This window comes from Mixophyes fleayi, chromosome 3 (genome assembly GCF_038048845.1).
Source record: "Mixophyes fleayi isolate aMixFle1 chromosome 3, aMixFle1.hap1, whole genome shotgun sequence".
NCBI lineage: Eukaryota > Metazoa > Chordata > Amphibia > Anura > Limnodynastidae > Mixophyes > Mixophyes fleayi.
The window spans coordinates 211685291-211708498 of NC_134404.1; the positions used below are offsets into that span (position 1 = coordinate 211685291).

Here is a 23208-nt window from a genome sequence, read left to right on the forward strand (position 1 = left end):
CAGAAACTTAAAAAGCTAGCCTGAAGAGATGTCTTTTCAGGAACACTTAAATGTTTGCAGGTTAGGGGAAAGTTTTGTTGTATGTGGGAGGGAACGTCAAAGTGGGTGCATACCAGTAAAAACAAAATCATGTATCCAGGAACAGTAGCAAAGTACTGAGGATGGATGAGAAGCTTGATCAGATTTGAGTGTTCAACTTGGGAGATATTTTGGGACAATGAAAAAAGATGTATACTGGTTCAGTTCTGTTAAAGGCTTTGCATGTTAGAAAAATGTAAGACTGGATTCTGTAACCACAGACAAATAATGTAGGGACTGACCAAGCAGAGCAGCAGAACAACATTTGTCAAACAAAATTAGTATAGCTGACCATTGAAAATAGATTGTAGGGCGAAAGTCCAGTTAGAGGAAGAAAACCAAGAAGGAAATTACAATAATCCATGTAGAAAATTAGGAGTGCACGAATTAAAGTTTTTGCAGTGTCTTGTGTGTGATATGTGCATATCCTGGAGAGGTTCCTTAGCTGCAAGTAAGGCTGGTTACACACTACAAGAAAATTCTAACAATGTGAGTTTTAGCAATTTTACCAACGACAGGGTTAAAAACAAAACGGCCCGATCAGCATGCAGATTCATGTGTATACATTATACCCATTGTACATGATTACCTTCAGACGTTCTCAACAATATCCGTGATTTGTTATTAAAATATGTCTTTTCTGGAAAAAGTTATTTTTTTCCCCTTGTGTCTTGTGCTTTTGTGGTATTCTAGGCCTACTGATCAGTCCCCTGGGCAACTTCCTTCACCTCTGCTCACTGAGCACAGGAAGTGCTGACTTATCTTCAAACAAAACAAGGATAGGTCAGTATGTAATGTAATATGTAACGCAAATGTTATGCAATCAAGACTGTATTGAAAAGACAGTCGCGAGTGCATACACACTGCAGAATTGGAACATCAGTCCATCGATGAATGAGATTTTTAGTTCAGTTTAAAAATCTCATTCAACGATATGATGTGCTTTGGAGCGATAATCTTTCCCCGGTGCAGGATGCACACTACTGTGATATTGTTTATTGTCTGATTGCCCCAATAATAGGCTGAAAAAACAATAGTGTGTACCCAAGCTAACCAAATTTGAACACAGATTGGATGTGGGGAACATAGGACAGTTCTGAGTCAAGGATAACACCTAGTGCTAGGAAAAAAAACACTGTATAAAAATAAACCACAGGGTGCATTTATATGCACATAACAAAAACAAAACTAAACCAAACAAAAAAAAAAAAGCCATGCAAACTACTATTTTGTTGCATGATCAGCTCTACCTCTCACACACACTATAATTCAGTACATAGTACTATGAGCCAAAACCCTACTATAAACACTGTGAGGAGGTAAGACCTCCACAAGAACTCCATCTGCTAATTACAGAGTGAAGATCTGCAAACTATTGTTAGTACTTCAAACTGCGGCATGCTTGCCCTGCGCTTGGAATAACCACTCATAGCTCCAGTCTGTACACCTCTTGTTCACACCCTCATTTTTACAACAGGCAAGACCCTAAGGGGTGTATTCAATTGTCAGCGTTAACGCTGAAAAACGAGCGCTCAAAAAATATTACCGTTTATATGGTAATATTGCGCACGAAATGCGTTAATACGGTAGTTTACTCACGGAATTTCAGCTCGCTGCTCAGGGGGCTGCGAGCTGAAATTCCGTGAGTAATTACCGTATTAACGGTAAGATTTTTTGAGCGCTCGTTTGTTAGCGTTAACGCTAACAATTGAATACGCCCCTAATAGTAAAAACATATCCTTCAGTTAAAGGTAAGAGCTTGGAAAAGATTCAAAGACCACTAAAACTAACCCAGTAAAAAAATAATTACAAAAATAGAATTGGTGTGTGACAGTGAGCAGCGTCAGTCCTGAAGCCAAGAGTTCAGAGCACAAAGAAAAAGACAACTGTAGATCTGAAAGGTGGAGAGCAGTCTAATTTAAATACACAACAGGGACTATGCCAAAAAAAAAAAAAAAAAAAGGTGCTATGGTCTATCCAGGAGTTGCACAACTTAAAAAAATATTCTTGTTTTTTGACTCGAAATATTTGTGTTTTAAAAGCTGCACTCCAGATTAAAAAGGTAAAACACGAAGTACAAGGTTTAAAAAGATATGCTAAAGCCTGCAGTTTTGAAACCTATGAATTGCAGAAAAAGTTGGTGGTGTAGGAATAAAATAGAAGGAAAAAATAAAATAATAATAAATAATAATAAATAATACAGGTTTTTCCCATGACCCTGGCTCGTCTCACAGCCCTAGGGGACAACCAGGGATATGTGCCTGCTCGAATGGCTTTGTGTGAGCAGGTGGACCAATGAGATTCAGCAATAATGGAGACTGTCATTCCTGATTGGGCCTTCTGCTCATAACCAAAACCCCACCCCTCACTACCATTTTAAAATGACAAAAATAGAAATATTCGGCCACTTCGCTGAAAAAACACACATTAATGCATTATAATACAACTAAGAAAGGGAACAGTTCTCTTTAAAACACCTTTAGGCTTTTAGTGTTAAAATACGCTACTGTGAGACACTTTTTGATGCCATTCTGAAGAACATATGTAAAAACATTTATAAATAATATATCAAGGCTAGCAAAGCAAACATTACAAAATGAGAGGTATATTTCATGTTGTAGATTATGTTTATTCCTACCTCAATATCACAGACGTATTCAGTTTTATCCAACAGGGTCACTTTACATGGTACAGTCTGCACTTTTTTGGGGGGTTTATGAGAACTCTCTTTCTTGGCTTCAACAGGCTGATTCTCTTTTATCTCTTTCTCCCCTTGTTCATCAAGCTTTTCTACAATCGCTTGTGTTTCATCTTCTTTCTTCCCCTCTTTAGAAGACTGTAAGTAATATAAATAAAAGGATGATTAGTAACTAAAGCTAGCTGAACAGAGAGGGGGAAAAAAAAAGAACTGCTTACATATTTTGGTATTACTGCATTAATTCTTCAATGATCTGCATTTCTCTTGTTAGACCAGAGAAATGTACTATTACCGTATATACTCGTGTATAAGCCGAGTTTTTCAGCACATTTTTTTATGCTGAAAAAGCCCCCCTCGGCTTATACACGGGTGAACTTACCTGGTCTCCGTTTCCTCAGCTCTTCAGTTCCGCAGTGGAACGCATGTGCGTTCCACCGACAGGAAGTTCGGCACAAATGCCGAACTTCCTGTCATTGGAACGCACATGCGTTCCACTGCGGAACTGAAGAGCTGAGGAAACGGAGACCAGGTAAGTTCGTTCTCTCTCCCTCACTCGCTCCCTCCCTCTCTCCCCCTCCAATATTAACATAACGTGATTTCCCTATTCTTTGGGGGTGAATTTCAGATATGGCATTTGCTGGGTCTCATAATACATTATTATTCAGGATACCGTACATTGATGGTTCTAATTTATACGATTCATTTATAAAACAGTTTTTTCAAATTAAATCAATAAAGTAGAGTAACAAATCAGGGGGTGTGGAAATATTAAAGCACACATATATAAAGATATTTATTGACAGTGTCCCCCTGCACCCCATTTTGAAATGTGTCAGGGCTTCACTAAAATGGCAAGCTTATATCAGTAGCTAATCAATCAAAAACACACATGATATAAAAATGTGTAAAATAAAAATGCATATACAGATGTAAATAAAAAACATAATAATGAATAAATCTACAAAAATTACCAGTAGCTGCTGCATTTCCAACCCTAGGCTTATACTCGAGTCAATAAGTTTTCCCAGTTTTTTGAGGTAAAATTAGGTGCCTCGGCTTATATTCGGGTCGACTTATACTCGAGTATATACGGTATGTATTATTATTTATGTACTATGCTTTACTTTCCTACTGTACAGAGCTGCAGCATTTTGTGGCATCCTACAAATAAACAGTAATAATAGAGCTGTTACATCGTCAAATTGAAGAAATTGGCTACACCATTACTATTGTGCTCAATAAGTATTTAGATAAAGTTTAGGTGCGCATTCACCTCCATACAGTTGTAACACATTCAGGAGAATGGAGTAGGAAGTAGGGACTCCGTCTAAGCTCTAATTGCTAGTGAATAGAGATATATACTATTGTCATTTACAAATTGTTGAGACCACAAAATATTTGCCTCTGATATCTGTAGGTGATGGTCACATTTCAAAACATAAAATATTTGAGGCATTTAAGTGGAAGAACTAATAATACTTCTCCATATGACCTGGATTGCATAAATAGTATAATAAAAGACAGATCATGGCTCATACTTGATTGTGAAAAATTTGAACCAAGACTTGTCAGTAGTGTTCTCTCCAGCACCCGACTGTTTATTTACCGCCCGGATTTAGGAGCCCAACATAGTCTTATTATAATAGAATAAACTATTGTTTCTCCTATTAGAACAGGCATTATGTCAGCAGCACAGCCAGCAGTGGGTGGTAGACCACTGACCACCAGCTTGACCAGGCCAGGATTGGGCAATAACCACCTTCTTAATGCCACCCAGCTGGCAATGATATTGATAAAGATATATATCTATCATTATGAGAATGAATATATATATATATATATATGAATATATATATATATATATATATATATATATATATATATATACATATATACACACATATATACACACACACACACACACACACATATATACATATACATGTACATACACATGCACACATACATACATAGAATAAGTGATTAATGAATTGTAAGAAAATTAGATTTCATTGTAATGAATGTTAAAAAAGGCAGCAACATGACAGTCTGAATATTTACTATATTCAAAAGAAAATAATTGTCATCTGTTTTGGCATCTTTGCTCAAGGGTAAGAGAAAAACAAACATAAAAACACGTATGCAAGTATTTTATACTTTTTGAAAAAGAGTTGTGTGTATTTTATTAGCTGTGGCTGTTAAGAGAACTCAAAATTAAAACAGCCCATTTGGCCAAGGACATATAGTGACAAGTATGGGCATAACCTTAAACCATAGAAGGAATAAAAATAGGTAGTCCTGAACCATTTGATTGGGCATGAGACCAGGTCACAACATGAATGAATGATCAAAAAGGCACTGTAGAAGTAGGTTTATAGTGTGTGTGTGTGTGTGTGTGTGTGTGTGTGTGTGTGTGTGTGTGTGTGTGTGTGTGTGTGTGTGTGTGTCATACACACTTTAAAGGTGTTACCAACAATATTCAATGTAGTACAAACATATGTCAGGGTGATAATGCAATGGAGGAAAAAATAAATTTATAGAAATACAATACACACCTCTACGTCTGCATTAAAAACATCATGTTTCTCCTTAACGCTCTCTACCTCAGTCTCCACATGTTCATCTGCTGACTTTTCGTCTTTGTTGCTCAGTTCACCTTCTCTTCCTGGTGTCACCTCAGATGAATCAACAGTGTTATATTTATTGTTATCCTCTGATGGTTCAACCTCACTCTGAGATTTTTGTTTCTTGCGCCATGAAGGTAGGAAGCGGGAAATCCCTTTGCTTTCATGTACCTCCTTTTCTCTTTTCTGTTTACCTGGACTTTTCTCTAAATGATTGGTTGGAGAGGAAGAAGTTGATTCCCTTATGTTCGCTTGCTCTTCCTCTCCAGGGTTTTTATTTTCGGAGCCGTCAGTAGTTGCTGGTCCGTTTTCTTCTGCTTGACGACTCTCTTCATTCAAGCTATCCAATTGCACAGTCTGATTCTCAGACTTTTCTAAATCATTTATTTCAATTGCAGATGTTGCTTCAGTTGTCATGGTCTCAGATTATGCTGAAATGGCAATAAAGTTAGTTAATCTCAGGCTCAACAATTGCAATATTAATGTGACAAGTACAATATTGGCTATTGTTCATTTTGAGCTTTAAGAAAGGAAATGGTAAATGGTCATCTTCCTCAGAGACCAAAACGTTATTTCTCTAAACAGATGACAGGTCGATGAAGGTATATTTACTGATAAACTGAGCAGCAGTGGAAAGCAGGAAGGAAGGATATATCTGTGCTGAGGAATAGCGGAGGAAGTTGAGAGTCACTCAATGAGGTAAACAGAGTATTCCAGTTTAGCATATGACAAACTATATGATCACAAGTTCTTTAAAAGAACCAATATGTTTTCACATTTCTTTATTGTTTCTCTAACAAAAGACTTAAAAGTTACAATCTGAGAGGGTAGAAGATTCAGTGTATTTATTCCACCTTTGCCTTCACCTGAATATATAAAAAGGCATCATGAGCCATTGATTTAGGACAATGTGCTCTGCAAATGCACCGATAAAACTGCCAATAGCACATGGACACTGGGCAATTATTGGTCAGATGTTTTTAAGTGTTTTCTGAAACTGTTGCAGTGCCTTGAATTACACGTTTGTAAAATGCTGTACTAGTTGTGTGGGAAAGCTTACTTAGATATTACATGTGTATTTAAGTTTCCATAATTGTAAATACATTCTAAGAACTGCATTTGAACCCACAACAGCAATATTAACACGCCAACTTTACATACATTTTTGTAATATATTGTTATAGTTGTTAAATTTCCTTATCAGCAAAATATCAGTATTGCACAAGCTTCTGGTAATTAGGACTATTTTACCATCAAGCACCACCAATCACTGTCCCTTTATACCATCCCAACAGCAAACACAGCTCATGACTAGCACAAACACAACTAGTCTATTTAAAAGGACAACTAGTCAGGAAACAGAAAAAAATGTTTACCTTTACATTAAAACGTTTTAAATTAAGCTATAATATGTAAAAGAAAATATATACTGCTAATTACAAATATTAGTATTGCTAATTATCTTAATATTAAGGGTGTGCACCGGCCACTTTTGGCGTTTTCGGTTCTGATTAGCTTGAGGTTTTGGGTTCTGATTTGTTTTGCCAAAACACCCCACGAAATGTTTTGGTTCTGATTTAGAGTTTTGGGTTCTGATTTATTTTTTAAAAAAGCATAAAAAGTGCTAAAATCCGGGTTTTTGGTTTTTTTTCTCACTCCTACGCTATTATTAACCTCAATAACATTCAATAAGAATCATTTCCACTAATTTCCAGTCTATTCTGAACACCTCACAGCTATCTGGACTGCGTAGTGGAGTGGCCCCGGTACCCAATTTGGTACCGGGGCCACAATACCTCCTCCAACTGGTCTGAATTCCACTGCACAGATGGCTGCTCCTACATCCTCTGCAGCATATAGAGGGTGTAGTTCGAGCGCGTCACTACCTCTTGTTTTCGACGATGACAGGTCATTTTCATTAATTTTGGATTTGGCAGCAGCAGTCAACGTATTTTAATATCTGATACGCATCTATCTGGACTGCGTAGTGGAGTGGCCCCGGTACCCAATTTGGTACCGGGGCCACAATATCTCCTCCAACTGGTCTGAATTCACAGATGGTGGACACCGGATGCACGTCCAACACCAACATAGCTGTTAAGGCCGCAGTTATTTTTGGGTACAGCAGCAACAGTGAATGTAGTTTGACTTTTAAATAGCAGTACCTAGTATTTTTTTATAATTTTTTTCAATTATTTTTGTATAGGTTTTTTATAAAATAAATTTTTTTTTTAGAACTTTTGAATAACTTTGAAATAACAATGCCCTTAGCAGGACAGAGCACAGGACACAGCACCACTGGATTCAGCAGGACAGAGCACAGGACAAAGCACAAAGAACCACTAAACTGATCAGGAGCTCCCTAACTACAACCTCCCTCACGAGTGATCACAGCCAAAATGAAGATGGCGCCCGCAAGGTGAGTATTTATGACATCCGATTCTTGCGAGATCCGACGCGAGACTTGGATGTCATAGCCTCGGTTTGGCGCCCGGAAGTTCCCGAACAGTGCTCGGATCCCGTCGGATCCGCACTGTTCGGGTGGGCTCGGATTTGCGGAATCCGAGCCCGCTCATCCTTACTTAATATCAGTGGAACACTTCAAGATGGAATTTACCTGGTGTCAGATTTTACACGGACACTACTACACCGATTTGACATCTTTCCCTTCTTATGATTGTGGAATGCACGTTCACAACGTCTGTGTTGGGTTGGTTACGTGAACACAGCCTGTCTTTTCCCCCATTACAGCTAGGTCACTTTCGTCAGCTGTCCATAATTTAGGGAAGTTTTTTGTTTTTTTGGGGGTTTTTTTTAAACAAAATTCCCATAGTTGTCATTCAATGCCAACATAAATGTTACAAATATATGTACAGATTTACTAAACAGTGTATTAATTAATCATTGAGTTACACCAATCATATCAAGTAGATAACAATGAGAAAACATGAGGCAGAATGTCTCTGAGTGATTGGCTACAAAAGAGTTATGGCAATACCTTCAGAAGGAAAAAGGAGGGGGGGGGGGCAACAACTTTTTAATAATGTACAGATTGTAAATTTGACTACATAAACATCAATAGGATATTAGAATTTGAGTATATGTGTTTGGGCACATGTATGTATGCATCCATGTGCGCATCTGTGTGGACCCTCTAAACAGACCTCAGGAATTATACTGAAGGTACGCAGAGATTAAAGATCTCATGGGCTCAACTGAAAATTTCGAAGACCAGATTTTATTTTACCTCTCTAAAGCAACAAATACCTTATTATACTTTACAAAAGCCCAAGCCAAAAACACAAATAGGTGTGTATAAACTTGGAAACCAAGGGGGCAATGTCTGCAACAGACAGACTGATCCTGCTGCACTGGCATAGCTTCAGTATCCATTTTTAAAAGATCCAGCAGTTCAGTGCTTGGGCAAAAAGACCTGTTCACAAGGAGGTCTACTTATACAGTGGCCAGAATGCAGGCAACAGCAGTCTGACAGGATTTATGAGCTGAAAGTTAAAAATGTTAATCCGATCATTCATAAACATTGTGTTTTGCCCCCAAAAAAGCACACAGTGACTTTAAGTCATACATGTCGACTCTCCCGGAATGCCTGGGAGACTCCCGAATTTCGGGTAGGTTTCACGGACTCCCGGGAGACCTGGCGATTCTCCCGCATCTGGCCTATTTAAATAAAATTAGAGCCGGAAAGTACGGACGGAGGGGGCGAGGCTTCGCATCATTTCGGCCCTGCCCCCAGTGATGCAATACTTGTTTGGGGTCTTTTTACACTGTAAAAAGACCCCCGCCCCCGGTGACATTACATCACCGGGGGCGGGGCCAAAATGACGCAAATCGTGAACCCGAGCCCTCTCCACCCATACACCCCCTCATGCCCTCCAGAATCTCCTGCACCCAGCCAGCATAAGGTTGGCAAGTATGCTTTAAGTCAATTAGCCAACATTGCTTCATGTGTGGCTGGCCTAAATGACAGCGCAGTACGATTAAATTGACAAATAACTTTAAATTTCAATTAACAACTGAGCGAACACATAACAGACTGTGCAGTGTAATCATAAGGGAATCACTGGTACAACTGATAAGTTAATCTAAATGTTTACTTAAATGCTGCTGTGCAATGTCTGGGGCATTTTTTCCCACAGCCATATAACAAAACCTACAAGGTTAAATGAGCAAGATTTGTTTTCAGACTATGGCCTGGATTTGTTTTTACATTTTATGCAGCTGCATTAAGTGCTTTGTCAAACTTAATCTCACAAGTTGGTCAATTGCATGCAGAATCACAGTGATGAAAATGAATGCACAATAACAAGTCTACAGAGAAAAGGCTAGATATGTTACTAATTTGTACTCAGCTATGACACATTGTTAAATACTCTGCTGAAAATGCTCTATTCCACAATGAGGTATTCAAAAAATGGAATGTCATTGGGGGAAAAAAAAAAAAGATTCTATGTGAATTGTTGCCTGCGGTACAATGAAGCATCTCCAACAGGTTTGCAGATCACTTGGGAGGTACAGAACATTTTGCATTGATGGCTATAAAAAAAAAAAAAAGTTACAATATGCTACCACATCTATCCACACTCTGGGCATCTTCTTCCTGATGAAGACTAAAATAAATAGCTAAATGAGAAAAATGACTAATGGACCAGTAGGGTTGACACATGTCTATTACTAAGGTGACTGGTTAAAAAATGGACTTCTAGGGGAAAGAAAATGTAACCTGTAATACACATATACAGTATTAATAGTATCAGTGTACCATGAATTAATAAAGCACCATAGAGCTTACAAAGCTGTGCTTTGAAATGAAAAACTATTCAGGTAGTTGTGCCGGCACATAGGTCCTGCCGAGAACTAAAATAAGTATAAGTATACTATAATTAGGCAAAGCAATGGAGTAACTTTAGAAGTACACTCTAGTAATATTAAAATGGAGAGAATGGACATAGTAGACAGACTATTTTGGCAGTTAAACACAAAAGTGCCTGTACAACAAGAAGGCAAAAAAGCATTCTCCACAACCAGAAGAGGATACAAGTTCCGATATTATAACTGGTAAAGGACAGTTATGCTTGACAGTAGCTGACTATTTTATGGTTTCTACAGTGCCGGGTTCGTGTTTCAAATCTCCACCTGCCGTTGTCTCACATTATTTCATTATTGGCGGCTGATAATGCTGCTGCCTTGTAATAACACATACTTTCCCATCCAGCTGCTTCAATTGTTATTCCACTTACCTATGTATCAGGTGTCCCCCACACCGCTTAGATTGTAAACTTATGTAACAAAAAGTTAATATGGTTCAAATGTCATTGTATAATATTCCTTAAAAACCATCTTAATCTCCCTAGGTTACCCCATTACCACCCTCTACAAAGATAGCACAAGACAACAACCCTCTAACCAACATAGCTGTGTGACTGAACATACAGCCCACTAAATAGTTCTTAACCTTTACATTCTAGCTGGACAAATATTCTATATGATGTAGCACTTACCCTTGTGCATCACACCACTGTCCCATAGACAGCAAGCTTGCGAGCAGGGCCCTCTTTCCTCTCTGTATACATTATCAAGTATTGTTTTATTACTGTGTGTTCCCAATTGTAAAGCGCTACTTAATCTGCTGGCACTATATAAATGTTGATTATAATTTTGTCATCTGTTTATGTCATGATCACCACAGTGTGTAGCGCTACATAGTATGCTAGCGTTAATAAATAAAAAATAATATAATACATACGTTAAGGACATTAAACATCTTTGCAAGACCACAACATTGATTCTATTAAAACATTACTTGAGTGAGCCCAAACAACACTTACAAGCTTTAATTTTTATTTTATTTATTTTTAAGTATTGCTGTTTGTATAAAGCCGCTTGCCATCTGGAGTAAAAGCACAAGTAAACAATTGCTTACAATTATGTTAATTCAGTGCTGAATGTTTGAAAACCATTTCACAGGAAGTACTACTTCCTTTAATTACGTAAAATGCATAATATAGCATTCCTCATCAAACATTTGTGTCTAGTACTCTGTTGGCAGATACATCAATTACAACTGGAAATTTAAAAGTATAAGTTAATGTTATAAGGAGAGGAAGGCAGAGAATGTGACAATGTTTTTTCTTTCAAAGTTTAAGTAAATTAAATAATTGAGTTTGCTTCTCCAAAATATGGAGTAGGATAAAAGATATATGTACTGTTATTATGCAGTTAAAGGGCAGGGTACCACAAGCACCAAACAGTAGTGCAAGAATAATGGATATGTACAATATAGACCTCTGACTGGTTGCAATTTCCTCCACTGAGGAAAAACTGCAGGCGCTCCTCCTATTCCGAATTGTACTGTAGCATATATGAGGGCTCACATGGAAAACGAGAGAGGTGGTACACACTGGTTATTAGTTTAAATACCACAGAAATGCTGCAACTTTTTTTTCTGTTTTTAAATATTGCAAATGGTGATCTTAGTTATGTTCTGTACTCATCAAGAGCAAATACTTTTAACTAAGGGTGTGCACCGGGCACTTTTAGTGTTTTGGGTTCTGATTTGTTTTGCCAAAACACCTGACGAAAGGTTTTGGTTCTGATTTAGGGTTTTGGGTTCCGATTTATTTTTAAAAAAAGCATAAAAAGTGATAAAATCTAGTTTTTTGTTTGTTTTCCACTCCTACGCTGTTATTAACCTCAATAACATTCAACAACAATCATTTCCACTAATTTCCAGTCTATTCTGAACACCTCACAATATTGTTTTTTAGTCCAAAACGTTGCACCGAGGTAGCTTTCTGGACTGCGTAGTGGAGTGGGCCCGGTACCCAATTTGGTACCGGGGCCACAATACCTCCGCCTTCAAATGGTCTCAATTCCAATGCACAGCTGCCTGCTCCTACATCCTCTGCAGCATATACAGGGTGTAGTTCGAGCGTGTCAATACCTCCTGTTTTAGACGACGACAGGTCATTTTGATTAGTTTTGGATTTGGCAGCAACAGTTAACGTTTTTTAATATCTGATACGCCTCTATCTGGACTGCGTAGTGAAGTGGCCCCGGTACACAATTTGGTACCGGGGCCACAATACCTTCTCCAACCGTGATACAGACCATTCATCATTGAGATCCCATCATGTATGTTAAAGACAGACAGGGTCGAAGTGTTATTTGTTGACTTTGGGAAAAAAAACTGTCCCTGTTGCAAATCTTCGTGCAATGAAGAGTGACTTTTTCATTAAAAGGCTCAAGCTTTTAAGTGTAGTGTTTATAAGTTATATTATACTTTTGGTTTAATTTGTTTTAATTTTGTTTTACTTTGTGCTCATGGCAAACGACTGTTGAACGGTCAATTGTTTGGTGAAAGACGTAGCGGTCTTACGACTTCCCATCTGGGAAGATGACCGACTACCAGCAGCAACAGCAGCAGTGGCAGTAGTAGGCTGCAGGATTCCTCGGATGAATCCCAGATTGAAGAGGACTCAGTCTGGCTGGTGACATGGCCTGCAGGACTAAATCTGATGGAGATCGTGGAGGAAGTTGACGAGGAGGGTGTTGGTGGTGTGTATCCAACAGGACCAAGGGATTTAGGTGTCCCTGGCCTGATGACGGTCCTAGCCCTAGTTCCTAAACTAACCACTGAACTATGAAGGTTATTCAGGTGACGTATAAGGGAGGATGTCCCTAGGTGGCCAAGATCCTTACCCCTGCTTATTTGAGCTTTACATAAGCTACACATGGCCATACATTTGTTGTCAGGATTTGGATAAAAATAACTCCAGACTGAAGAGGTGCATTTTTTGGTCTTCTGACCAGGCATGACAATGGGCTTTTTCATCCCATGGACAACAGCTGTTTCCCCCCCTGGTGCCTCATTTACAATAACCACATCAGCATCCTCATCATCAAGTTCCTCCACAGCGCCAGCTACATCAATAGCCTCCTCCCGGTGTACAACATTGACACCTTGATTACCCAAATCTGGATCTACACTGTAGGTGATCCTTCCAGCATATGCAGAGGGTGGGCTGCAAATGGTGGATAAAGTCACCTCTTCCCGTACAGTGATGGGAAGGTCAGGCTTATCAACCACCAACACCCTTGGACTCGCCTTGGGGATTTGTGATGTCATCTGTTTAGAAGGCAGAGTTGTTTGCGGTTTTGTTGCTGACAGCATAACTCAAATTTTTTGGAGGGGGGGGGGGGGGGAGAGGAGGGCTTAGATCCTTGGGTGAAGCTGAACCACTAGTCCTGAACACGGGCCAGGGCCTAAGCCGTTCCTTGCCACTCCGTGTTGTAAAGGGCATATGGGCAAGTTTACGTTTCTCCTCAGATGTTTTCAATTTTCTTTTTTTACTAATTGTAGTGAACTTTGGGTTTTTGGATTTTACATGCCCTCTACTAGGAGATTGGGCATCGGCCTTGGCAGACGATGTTGATGGCATTTCATCGTCTATGTCATGACTAGTGGCAGCAGCTTCAGCATTAGGAGAAAGTGGGTCTTGGTCTTTCCCTACTTTATCCCCCAAAATTTTGGTACTCCATTATATGCAGCACACGTTGTATTACAGTTCTATTTTTTTAAATACTGCAAGAACAGTGAACAATTTTTAATAGATTGCAGTATTAATGTTTATGGACTGCAATCATTTTTTTTAGACTTTTTAGAATATTTTTTTTAAAAGGATTTTTGTCGAATTATAATTTTTTGGGAAGATTTTTTAATACTTTTAAAATAAAGATGCACTTAGCAAAACAAAGCACTGGACTGATGCACCACTAGACCCAGCAAGGGCACAGCACAGCACAGCACAGCACGAGAAATAGCAGGACAGAGGACCACCTAACACACCCTCCCTCTTCCCTGATCAATGCCCGAGTGAAGATGGCGGCTGCAAGCGGGGAATTTAAAGGTTCCGAGTATCGCGAGATCCGACAGTGGGATTATGAGTCAGAGCCTCGTTTTAAGTTTCGGAATCAACGGGAATACCCGGACAGTGCTCGGATCTGCAATGTTCGGGGGGGCTCGGATTCCAGGAATCCGAGTGCGCTCATCCTTACTTTTAACAATTGCACATTTAGAGCCTGATTGAGTTAGGAGCAAAGCAAAGAAAAGGAGAAAATATGCACCTTGGCAAAACCATGTTGCATTGGAGGGGTAGGTAAATTTAAAGCATAGGGACAGATTTATAGTTGGGATACAGCATATCATAAATCAACTTTAATTTCAGCATAAAAATAAAGCTATAAAGTATTTGTGTGCTGCATGAAAACCCAGCCAGTATTTCCCTTGCGTGCAAAAACAATAAGTCAATTTGTAACCCTTGCATTGTAACATTGTTTGTCCAGGTGTAAAGTTGCTCCTTTTCTTTGCCTTGCTCCCAACTCAAAATCAGACCCTTAAGCTGTATGTGGCTGGCATATCAGAAGACTTAACATTCATTGAAGGGTTAGAGACTCCACACAGCTGCTGATCTGCTCTCTGTACATCAGTTGAGACAGATTTTAAAGAAAAAATAGGTTTCATAAAGCCAGACCCTGTCTGTCCATCTCACTGCACTGCCCAGCCCAAAGGAGAATTTAGACTGTCCTGTATATAGTTGGAGGAAAAATGGTGCTCATGTACAAGTCTAATAAATTTAATGCAATGTTGGTTCAGGGCTGTGTAATATTTAACATTTTACATAACTATATAGTTGTATTGGTTAGGTATGTTATACTATACCAATATGTCATGCTCCTAAAACTTAGCGTACACATTACAAAATTGCCTACAATAACAAAAAATTGGCTCCACCTGCAGCACACATATTTTGTTTTTTCCCTACCAAAATTTAACCCAGTATCTGTACCAATACATGAGTTAGGTAGGTCGGCCAAGAGTCAGACTTATAATGATAATGCGGTAACATGAGAATGTTGCCATTTTCAGCAAATCTAACTTCCAACCTTCAGAAATAATTAGATGTGAACATTAGTAGTTTCTTGTAAAATCAAGTCTATCCATTTGCATTAACTGGCTCAACCTCAGCAACAACACTCTTATGGAATGAATCAGGGTGTGGGCAGTACTTGATTTGATATGATCATTTATTTTGTGCAGTTCATGGATAGCAAAACAAACCAAAAAAAAATGCAGAAATGCAAAATTTAAAAAAGGTGGATAGACCCTAATAGTAACAAGCAACTAGGTTACATTTTATCCATATAATCTTTGAAGGTAGACAACCTTGTGTCTATAGTAAGTGGGAAGTAGATAATTTCAACTAAGCTGCAATAAAAAAAATTTATCTGAACTATAAACAGGACATAATGACTGCATATTAAGTTTTAGTAAATTACCCATGAGTGTTTTATAGCCCTTAATTTGTCAAATCTGGCATGAACACAAATTACTCAGGCAAAGAAGAAATAACACAAGTGTAACAGCAGTTAGGCATTAGCATTATTGGAGAAGAATGCATTTTAGGATTTTGTTTAAAAAAACACAAAATGAAGTGAAAAATTTTACCTACTGCAACAGAGTTATCAGTACGGATTGCTTCCTCGACTCCAAAGAAATCTATTTTATCTGCACACTGGAAATTGCAGACTACAGAACACAACCACTGTTACTGAAGGGTCAGCCAATGCAAAGTCTCTGGATGTTGAATGGGAAGCTTAATGAACAAGGCAGACCCCACCCAAGCACTAACATTGCTGGAAACAGAGGAGGAGAAAAAGAACATAAACAGCAGAGAACAATTCCCCCAATCTTTCTATCACTACTCTGAGTAGTATTGAACCCAGATAAAAACAAGAGGATAAGAGGGGGTCTTCATCCTGAAAAATCTTCCCCTTCATTATTAAAAGAAACAGAAAAAAAAGCTTAGTTATTGGGTCATTCCATGCCAAATAATCACAAAAAAGTAAATTTTCAACAAGACCATCTCAGATTTTAGTGAAATTTAATAGAATGGAAAAGACAAATAAACTTTCATATGTAAAATTTTAGCCCTCAATGATACATGGTGTTCATGCAACAGGGTTGCAAAAATGACAACATTTTTTTAAAAATTTATGCTTGCCAGGTCCATTAAAAGGAATCATAACTTTGCTTCTAATTTTGGTAAAGCGTTAAATATTGGTTTCTACATTTCAAGGTCATGTGATTTGACTTTTGAACTTTAATAGAATGAGTAAGAACAGCACTAAAGATACACATACACATCCAGCCTTGAAGACGACATGATCGTGAGGAAACGTGTCTGCTAGACACATCATCATCATCATTTATTTATATAGCGCCACTAATTCCGCAGCGCTGTACAGAGAACTCATTCACATCAGTCCCTACCCCATTAGAGCTTACAGTCTAAATTCCCTAATATAGACACACACTCACAGACACAGACAGACAAAGACAGGGAGACAGACAAAGACAGGGAGACAGACAGCCAGAGACTAGGGTCAATTTTTGATAGCAGCCAATTAACCTAGCAGTATGTTTTTGGAGTGTGGGAGGAAACCGGAGCACCCGGAGGAAACCCACGCAAACACAGGGAGAACATACAAACTCCACACAGATTAGTCCCTGCCTCATTGGGACTTACAGTCTAAATTTCCTAACACACAGAGACAGACCGACACACTAGGGTCAATTTGTTAGGAGCCAATTAACCTGCCAGTATGCTTTTGGAGTGTGGGATGAAACCGAAGCACCTGGGAGGAAACCCACGCAAACGTGGGAAGAGCATACAAACGGTTTACAGATAAGGCCATGAATTAAACTTATGACCCCAGTGCTGTAAGGCAGAAGTGCTAACCAAGTATGTTATGCAGTTGAATACAATATCTCTTTGGTATAAGTTTCATTTTGGAAAGCCTTTGGGAACAGAAATAAAAACAAATATTAGGGAATAGTAGAGTTATGGCCAAAAATTTTGAGAATGACACAAATAATATTTTTCACAAAAAGTCTGCTGCCTCAGTTTTTATTATGGCAATTTCAATATACTCCAGAATGTCATGAAGATTGATCAGAAGAATTGCAATTAATTTCAAAGTCCCTCTTTGCCATGACAATGAAATTTAATCCCAAAAACTTTTCCATTGCATTTCAGCCTTGTTACAAAAGGACCAGCTGACATCAGGTCAGTGATTCTCTCTTTAACACAGGTGAAAGTGTTGACGAGGACAAGGCAGTAGATCACTATGTCATGCTGATTGAGTTAGAATAACAGACTGGAAGCTTTAAAAGGAGGATGGTGCTTGAAATCATTGTTCTTCCTGTTAACCATGGTTACCTGCAAGGAAACACATGCAGTCATCATTGCTTTGCACAAAAAGGGCTTCACAGGCAAGGGTATTGCTGCTAGTAAGATTGCACCTAAATTAACCATTTATCGGATTATCAAGAACTTCAAGGAGAGAGATTCAATAGTTGTGAAGAAGGACCGTCTCCTAAAGTTGATTCAACTGCGAGATTGGGGCACCATCAGTGAAGAGCCTGCTCAGGAATGTCAGCAGGTAGGTGCGAGTGCATCTGCAAGCACAGTGAGACGAAGACTTTTGGAGGATGGCCTGGTATCAAGAAGGCCAGCACAGAAGCCGCTTCTCTCCAGGAAAAACATCAGGGACAGACTGATATTCTGCAAAAGGTACAGGGATTGGACTGCTGAGGACTGGGGTAAAGTCATTTTCACTGATGAATCCCCCTTTCAGATTGTTTGGGGCATCTGGAAAAACGCTTGTCCAGAGAAGGAGAGGTGAGCGCTACCATCAGTCCTGTGTCATGCCAACAGTAATGCATCCTGAGACTATTCATGTGTGGGGTTTCTTCTCAGCCAAGGAAGTGGGCTCACTCACAATTTTGCATAAGAACACAGCCATTAATGGTATCAAAAAAACAAACAAACATTCTCCAAGAGCATCTTCTTTCAACCATCCAAGAATAGTTTGGTGACGAATAATGCCTTTTCCAGCATCATGGAAGACCTTGCAATAAAGCAAAAGTGATAACCAAGTGGCTTGGGGATCAGAACATGGAAATTTTGGGTCCATGGCCAGGAAACTCACCAGACCTTAATGCCATTGAGAACTTGTGGACAATCCTCAAGAGGCAGGTGGACAAACAAAAACCCACAAATTCTGACAAACTCCAAGCATTGATTAGACAAGAATGGGCAGCCATCAGTCAGTATGTGGCCCAGAAGTTGATTGACAGCTTTCCAGGGCGAGTTGCAGGTCTTCTAAAAGAAGGGTCGACACTGTAAATATTGACTTGATTTGCATACACTTAATCTAAATGTCAATAAAATCCTTTGACATTTATGAAATGCTTGTAATTTTACTTCAGTATACCATAGCAACATCTAACAAAAAGGTCTAAAACCACCGAAGCAGCAAACTTTGTGAAAACCAATACTTGTGCCATTCTGTAAACTTTTGGCCATGACTGTAGTAATTTGATCAAGAGCGTGAGAAATGGATAAGTAGTACATTAAGACTCAGTGCTACAACACAGTTAATATTAAAAGGACACAGCAGCGTTAGAAAACAAATAAGGAAAGTTCTACCCATTGATGACTGAAATACTGCCACATATCAATAGTGATTAAATGATTTGTGATAACTGTAGGAAATTAATTAAAAAGGATTCTTTAACTGCTGAGTAAAGACCAAGCACATCTGATGAAAATGACACAGAAGTGGCAACTTGCAGCACTGAATTAGCTTTGCAGTCATTAAATGAAAGTTTAAGCAGTATGGGAGCATCATCTATCAAGGGAAAAGAAAGAAGAAAACTATTGCAAAAGGAAAAGTTGTAAAAAAATGATATATTTCATATTCTAGCTGAGGAACCTGTGCCTGATGATAGTCAATGTTGTGATGGTGTCATACTGCAACAACTGAAAGAAAAATTTGAAAATACCACAAAAAGTTATGAGAGCTACTATTTTGACACTTCTCCCAAAAGACTGGAGTATTAACAACAATTTCCTCAGGCAAAGCAAAAGTAATTAGTACAAGAGTCTGGCATTTTGTCATCACCAAATCCCAAACCAGGTAAAAGCTTGGACCCAGATATTGCCAAGACTGTTTAGAACTTCTACTGCAGTGGTCATGTCAGCAGGATTATGCCTGGTAAGAAAGAATTTGTGACACTAACAAGTGGTGGTACCGAAGAAAACAAACGAGAGGCTAATTTTGAATAACCTTTCAGAAGTGTATGAACACTTCACATCCTGATATAAAATTTTCAAAATTTGCCTCTCTGCGTATTCTTGTGGAAGCAAATGGTACACACTCTGTAAGTGTTTGTGCTTTACATCAGAATGTGAATCTGCAAATGGAAGGGTGCAAATTAAATAAACTAATGGAGGACCAAGATTTTCACCTATCCACTTGCCAACACTATCTGGCAAATATGATATGCAATCCACCCAAAATAGTGTTTCTTCCAAGAATGTGGTGAATGCCCAGGATGTGGTCAGTTGAGGACCATATTGGAATATATACTAGAAGTGAATGCCATTGACACGGTTACCTTCAAGCAGTGGATTACATCACAGACCTGCACAATTGAGACACTTGTCTTCCGAAGATTTCATTGAATTAATCATTTCTAAGTTAATTCAACTACACAGCCATCCACAATTTACACATTTGCCATTTATTACAGAGAAACGAAAGCAGGGAAATCATCATGTACAAACTTAGTTGTCATTTCAGATTGTCTGCAACACAATATAGTAGCTGTATATACATTTCAAAAACATCTCATTCAATTACTAGAACAACACATACAAAATGTAAGTAAGATATCTTATTTCTCAGATGGTTGTGCAGCCCAATACAAAAACAGTTGATTTTGGGATTCCAGCTGAATGGCACTTCTTTGCCTGGGAAGAATTCATGTAATGGACTAGGCGGAACTGTTAAGAGGTTGGCAGCTAGGGCGAGTTTACAACTTCTTTATACAGAACAAATTAAGACTTCAAGACAACTGTTTGACTGGGTAAAGGACAATATCAAGAATATGAACGTGTGTGTCAAAAAAGAAATAATGGAGAATGAAAAGTTGCTACACAACAGACATGAGGAAGCATGTCTAGTACCTGGAACTGAAACATTTTATGCTTTTATACCAGGAACACGGAACAGCTTAATAATGAAGAGGTTGTCTACAGAGTCATCCAGTGAAGTTAAGGAAACAAAACTACTCCATATGAAACATTGCCTTTGGAAGAATTAAAGGTTTTGTGACTAGTGTCTATAATGATGCTTGGTGGTTAGGTTCTGTCATGCATATGAATGCAACATCACACAAGGTTTTAATCAGTTTTCTACATCCCAATGGTCCATCACTATCATGTGTGTACCCTCATCAGCCAGACATCTTGAACATTCCAAGAGAACAAGTTCTCACTAAGGTTGATCCTCGAACTGCAACTAGATGAACCTACATACTACCTGCTGTGGACACCCAGAACACAGAAAAAGCATTGCTGAGCAGGTGGCGCTGACATGCAAGTCTTCCTCAGAATTGTACACAGCGTTATACATCATTCTACAGATACAGAAATTGTAATTTAAATTGCATAACATACTGTATGTACAAAACAATTAAAACATACATTTCAGATATTCAAGGTCAAAGGTTAAATCATGTGACCTTGAAATGTAGAAGTCAATATTTAAATATAAAACTATTTTTTCTGAAAACTATAGGTCCCTTAGGTTTAAAACAAGACCAACATGAACGATCTACCACAAATAGAAGCAAGGTTATGATTAGTTTTAGTTGACCTTGCAAGTATAAAGTTAACATTTTTTTGACATGTTTGCAAACCAATTTTGCATTTCTACTGCAACATGTTTTACTCCAAACAATTCAATAAGTTCACCAGACATATCTTTAGTGCAGCAACCTTGCCTAATAGATAGTTCTTGGAAAGTCCAAAACCTTCCTGCTATGCAAACCCTTAGGGCAAAGATTTTGTTTATCTATAAAATGGAACATATGACTAGCATACTGAAGAACTTGACTTTCTTTTCTAAAATCTTGATCTCCCAGGACTTAATACATCTTTCCATTATTCTTCATTTTGTTCTGATCATTTGGGTATTTTGTCCTACTCTTGCTCTTTTACTAGCACTGTTTGACCAAAAGGGGTCCTCTTCCCCATCTTTTTCTTTCCTTCCCTTATACTTTGTCAAACAAGCAAAAACAATCTTTAGGTGTGTCTTTATTTTCCTTTTCCTGGTTTTTCACTACTGAGAAAGTTACTTTTGCTGCCGTCTACTAATATTTGTTGTTCCAAGCAACTCTGATGTCAGTATTGTGTTTTGTACCTTCACCTTTTTACTTATGCATGAAGTTCATGATAAAACATTTAAATAAAAAAAAAAATGCTATTACTATTTAACAACTAACATATTTGAATAGAAAATGGTACACAAAACTAGACGCAACTCAGTGGAAATTAAACAAAATCCTCCCTCACCTGCTCTGGCAAGCCTTTCTTGGTTGTCCCTCCCCTTCCTATTTACGTGAATGAAAAGTTCATGGGAAGGGGGCTCTGTACAAAGTCAAGCAGTCCATTGAATAGGACCTCCTTCTCATATCATTAGATATATCAGAGGATCTGCAGAACAGACCACCAAGCATTGGTATGTTTAATAAAAAATAAAAAAAAAGTAATAATGACTGGTTTGGAAGGATGTCCATCCTGCTGCATTGCACAACTGCCACAGAAGCCCGAGCTTTTTTTGCCCAAGATGTAGCCAAGACTCTTGTTGAATGGGCTGTCATTACTTCAGGTACTGGCTGCCTACTCGTCTTGTATGCCTGTATGATCACCTCTCCGATTCTTCCGAACATAAACTTGTTTAGAAGAATCATTCTTTCTAATGGCTTTCAGGTATTGCAAACAGTTTCCTGTTTTTCTAAATTACCATTTGCTAGAGAGAGAAAAAAATATAGAAATGGCTCTGACCAGATCTATAGGATACAGCTTCTTTTCTTTCTTATCCTTAGGTTGTGGAAAGAAAGCTGTTAGCATTACTCTTTGATAGATGTGGAATGTAGTTACTACTTTTGGTAGAAAAGCAGGAGTGGCTCTCAACACCAGTCTATCTGAATACATATACGGGAAAGGTTCTTTGCATAATAGTGCTTGTAATTCTCAACCCTCCTGGCAGAAGTCACTGCCATGAGGAATAGTGCTTTTAAAGGCTATCCATTTCACCTGTACTTTTTGTAGTGGTTGAAAGGGATCATCCATTAGTGTCGAGATCTAAATTGAGGTCCCATGGAGACACAAAAGGTCTGACTAAAGCAAGATCCATGGCAAGAGGTCTAAGATGTGCGGAACAGTCACTTAAGTTGAATTAACTTTACACCTCACACAAAGATATAGAAAATACTTGTATTCCATAGTGAATGATTAGGAATTTTTTTCCTAGCTTGCAGGAGCATACTGATCACGGATTGTTAGACTCCTATCTCTGAGCAACTGCCTCTCAATCTCCAAGCCATTTAGGCGTTTTACATTTTGATCTTCGGTTAGTAAATTCATTTGAAGAGGTAGGTCCAAGGCCTTTCGTTGAGCATTTATCAGGTTGGACACAGTGTCCAGAAAGGGAGAATAGCTATTATATCTGCTTTCTGACATTCATCAGGACACGAGGAAGAGGAAACTGAGGGAAGATGTATCCCAACTGGAACATGTATGGAAGTACCATCGCATCTATTCCTTCTGTTCCTGAAGCTTTATGAAGGCCATTAGAGTTCTGTTGTATTGATATTCT

The 23208-nt window shown here is 38.5% G+C and overlaps 1 protein-coding gene across 14 annotated transcripts in view; it reads right to left on the minus strand.

Moving 5' to 3' along the window:
* The window catches only part of EPB41L2 (erythrocyte membrane protein band 4.1 like 2), a 169051-nt gene that overhangs the window by 107003 nt on the left and 38840 nt on the right, over window positions 1–23208 (minus strand). For all 14 annotated transcript variants that reach the window (XM_075203063.1, XM_075203073.1, XM_075203070.1 and 11 more), the window contains exons 2-3: window positions 5332–5831; window positions 2717–2914 (exon numbers count right to left, since the gene is read on the minus strand). In XM_075203063.1, coding sequence (XP_075059164.1) covers window positions 2717–2914; window positions 5332–5817 — 684 coding nt within the window. In that variant the 5' untranslated portion in view covers window positions 5818–5831. The remainder of the gene's footprint in view (window positions 1–2716; window positions 2915–5331; window positions 5832–23208) is intronic.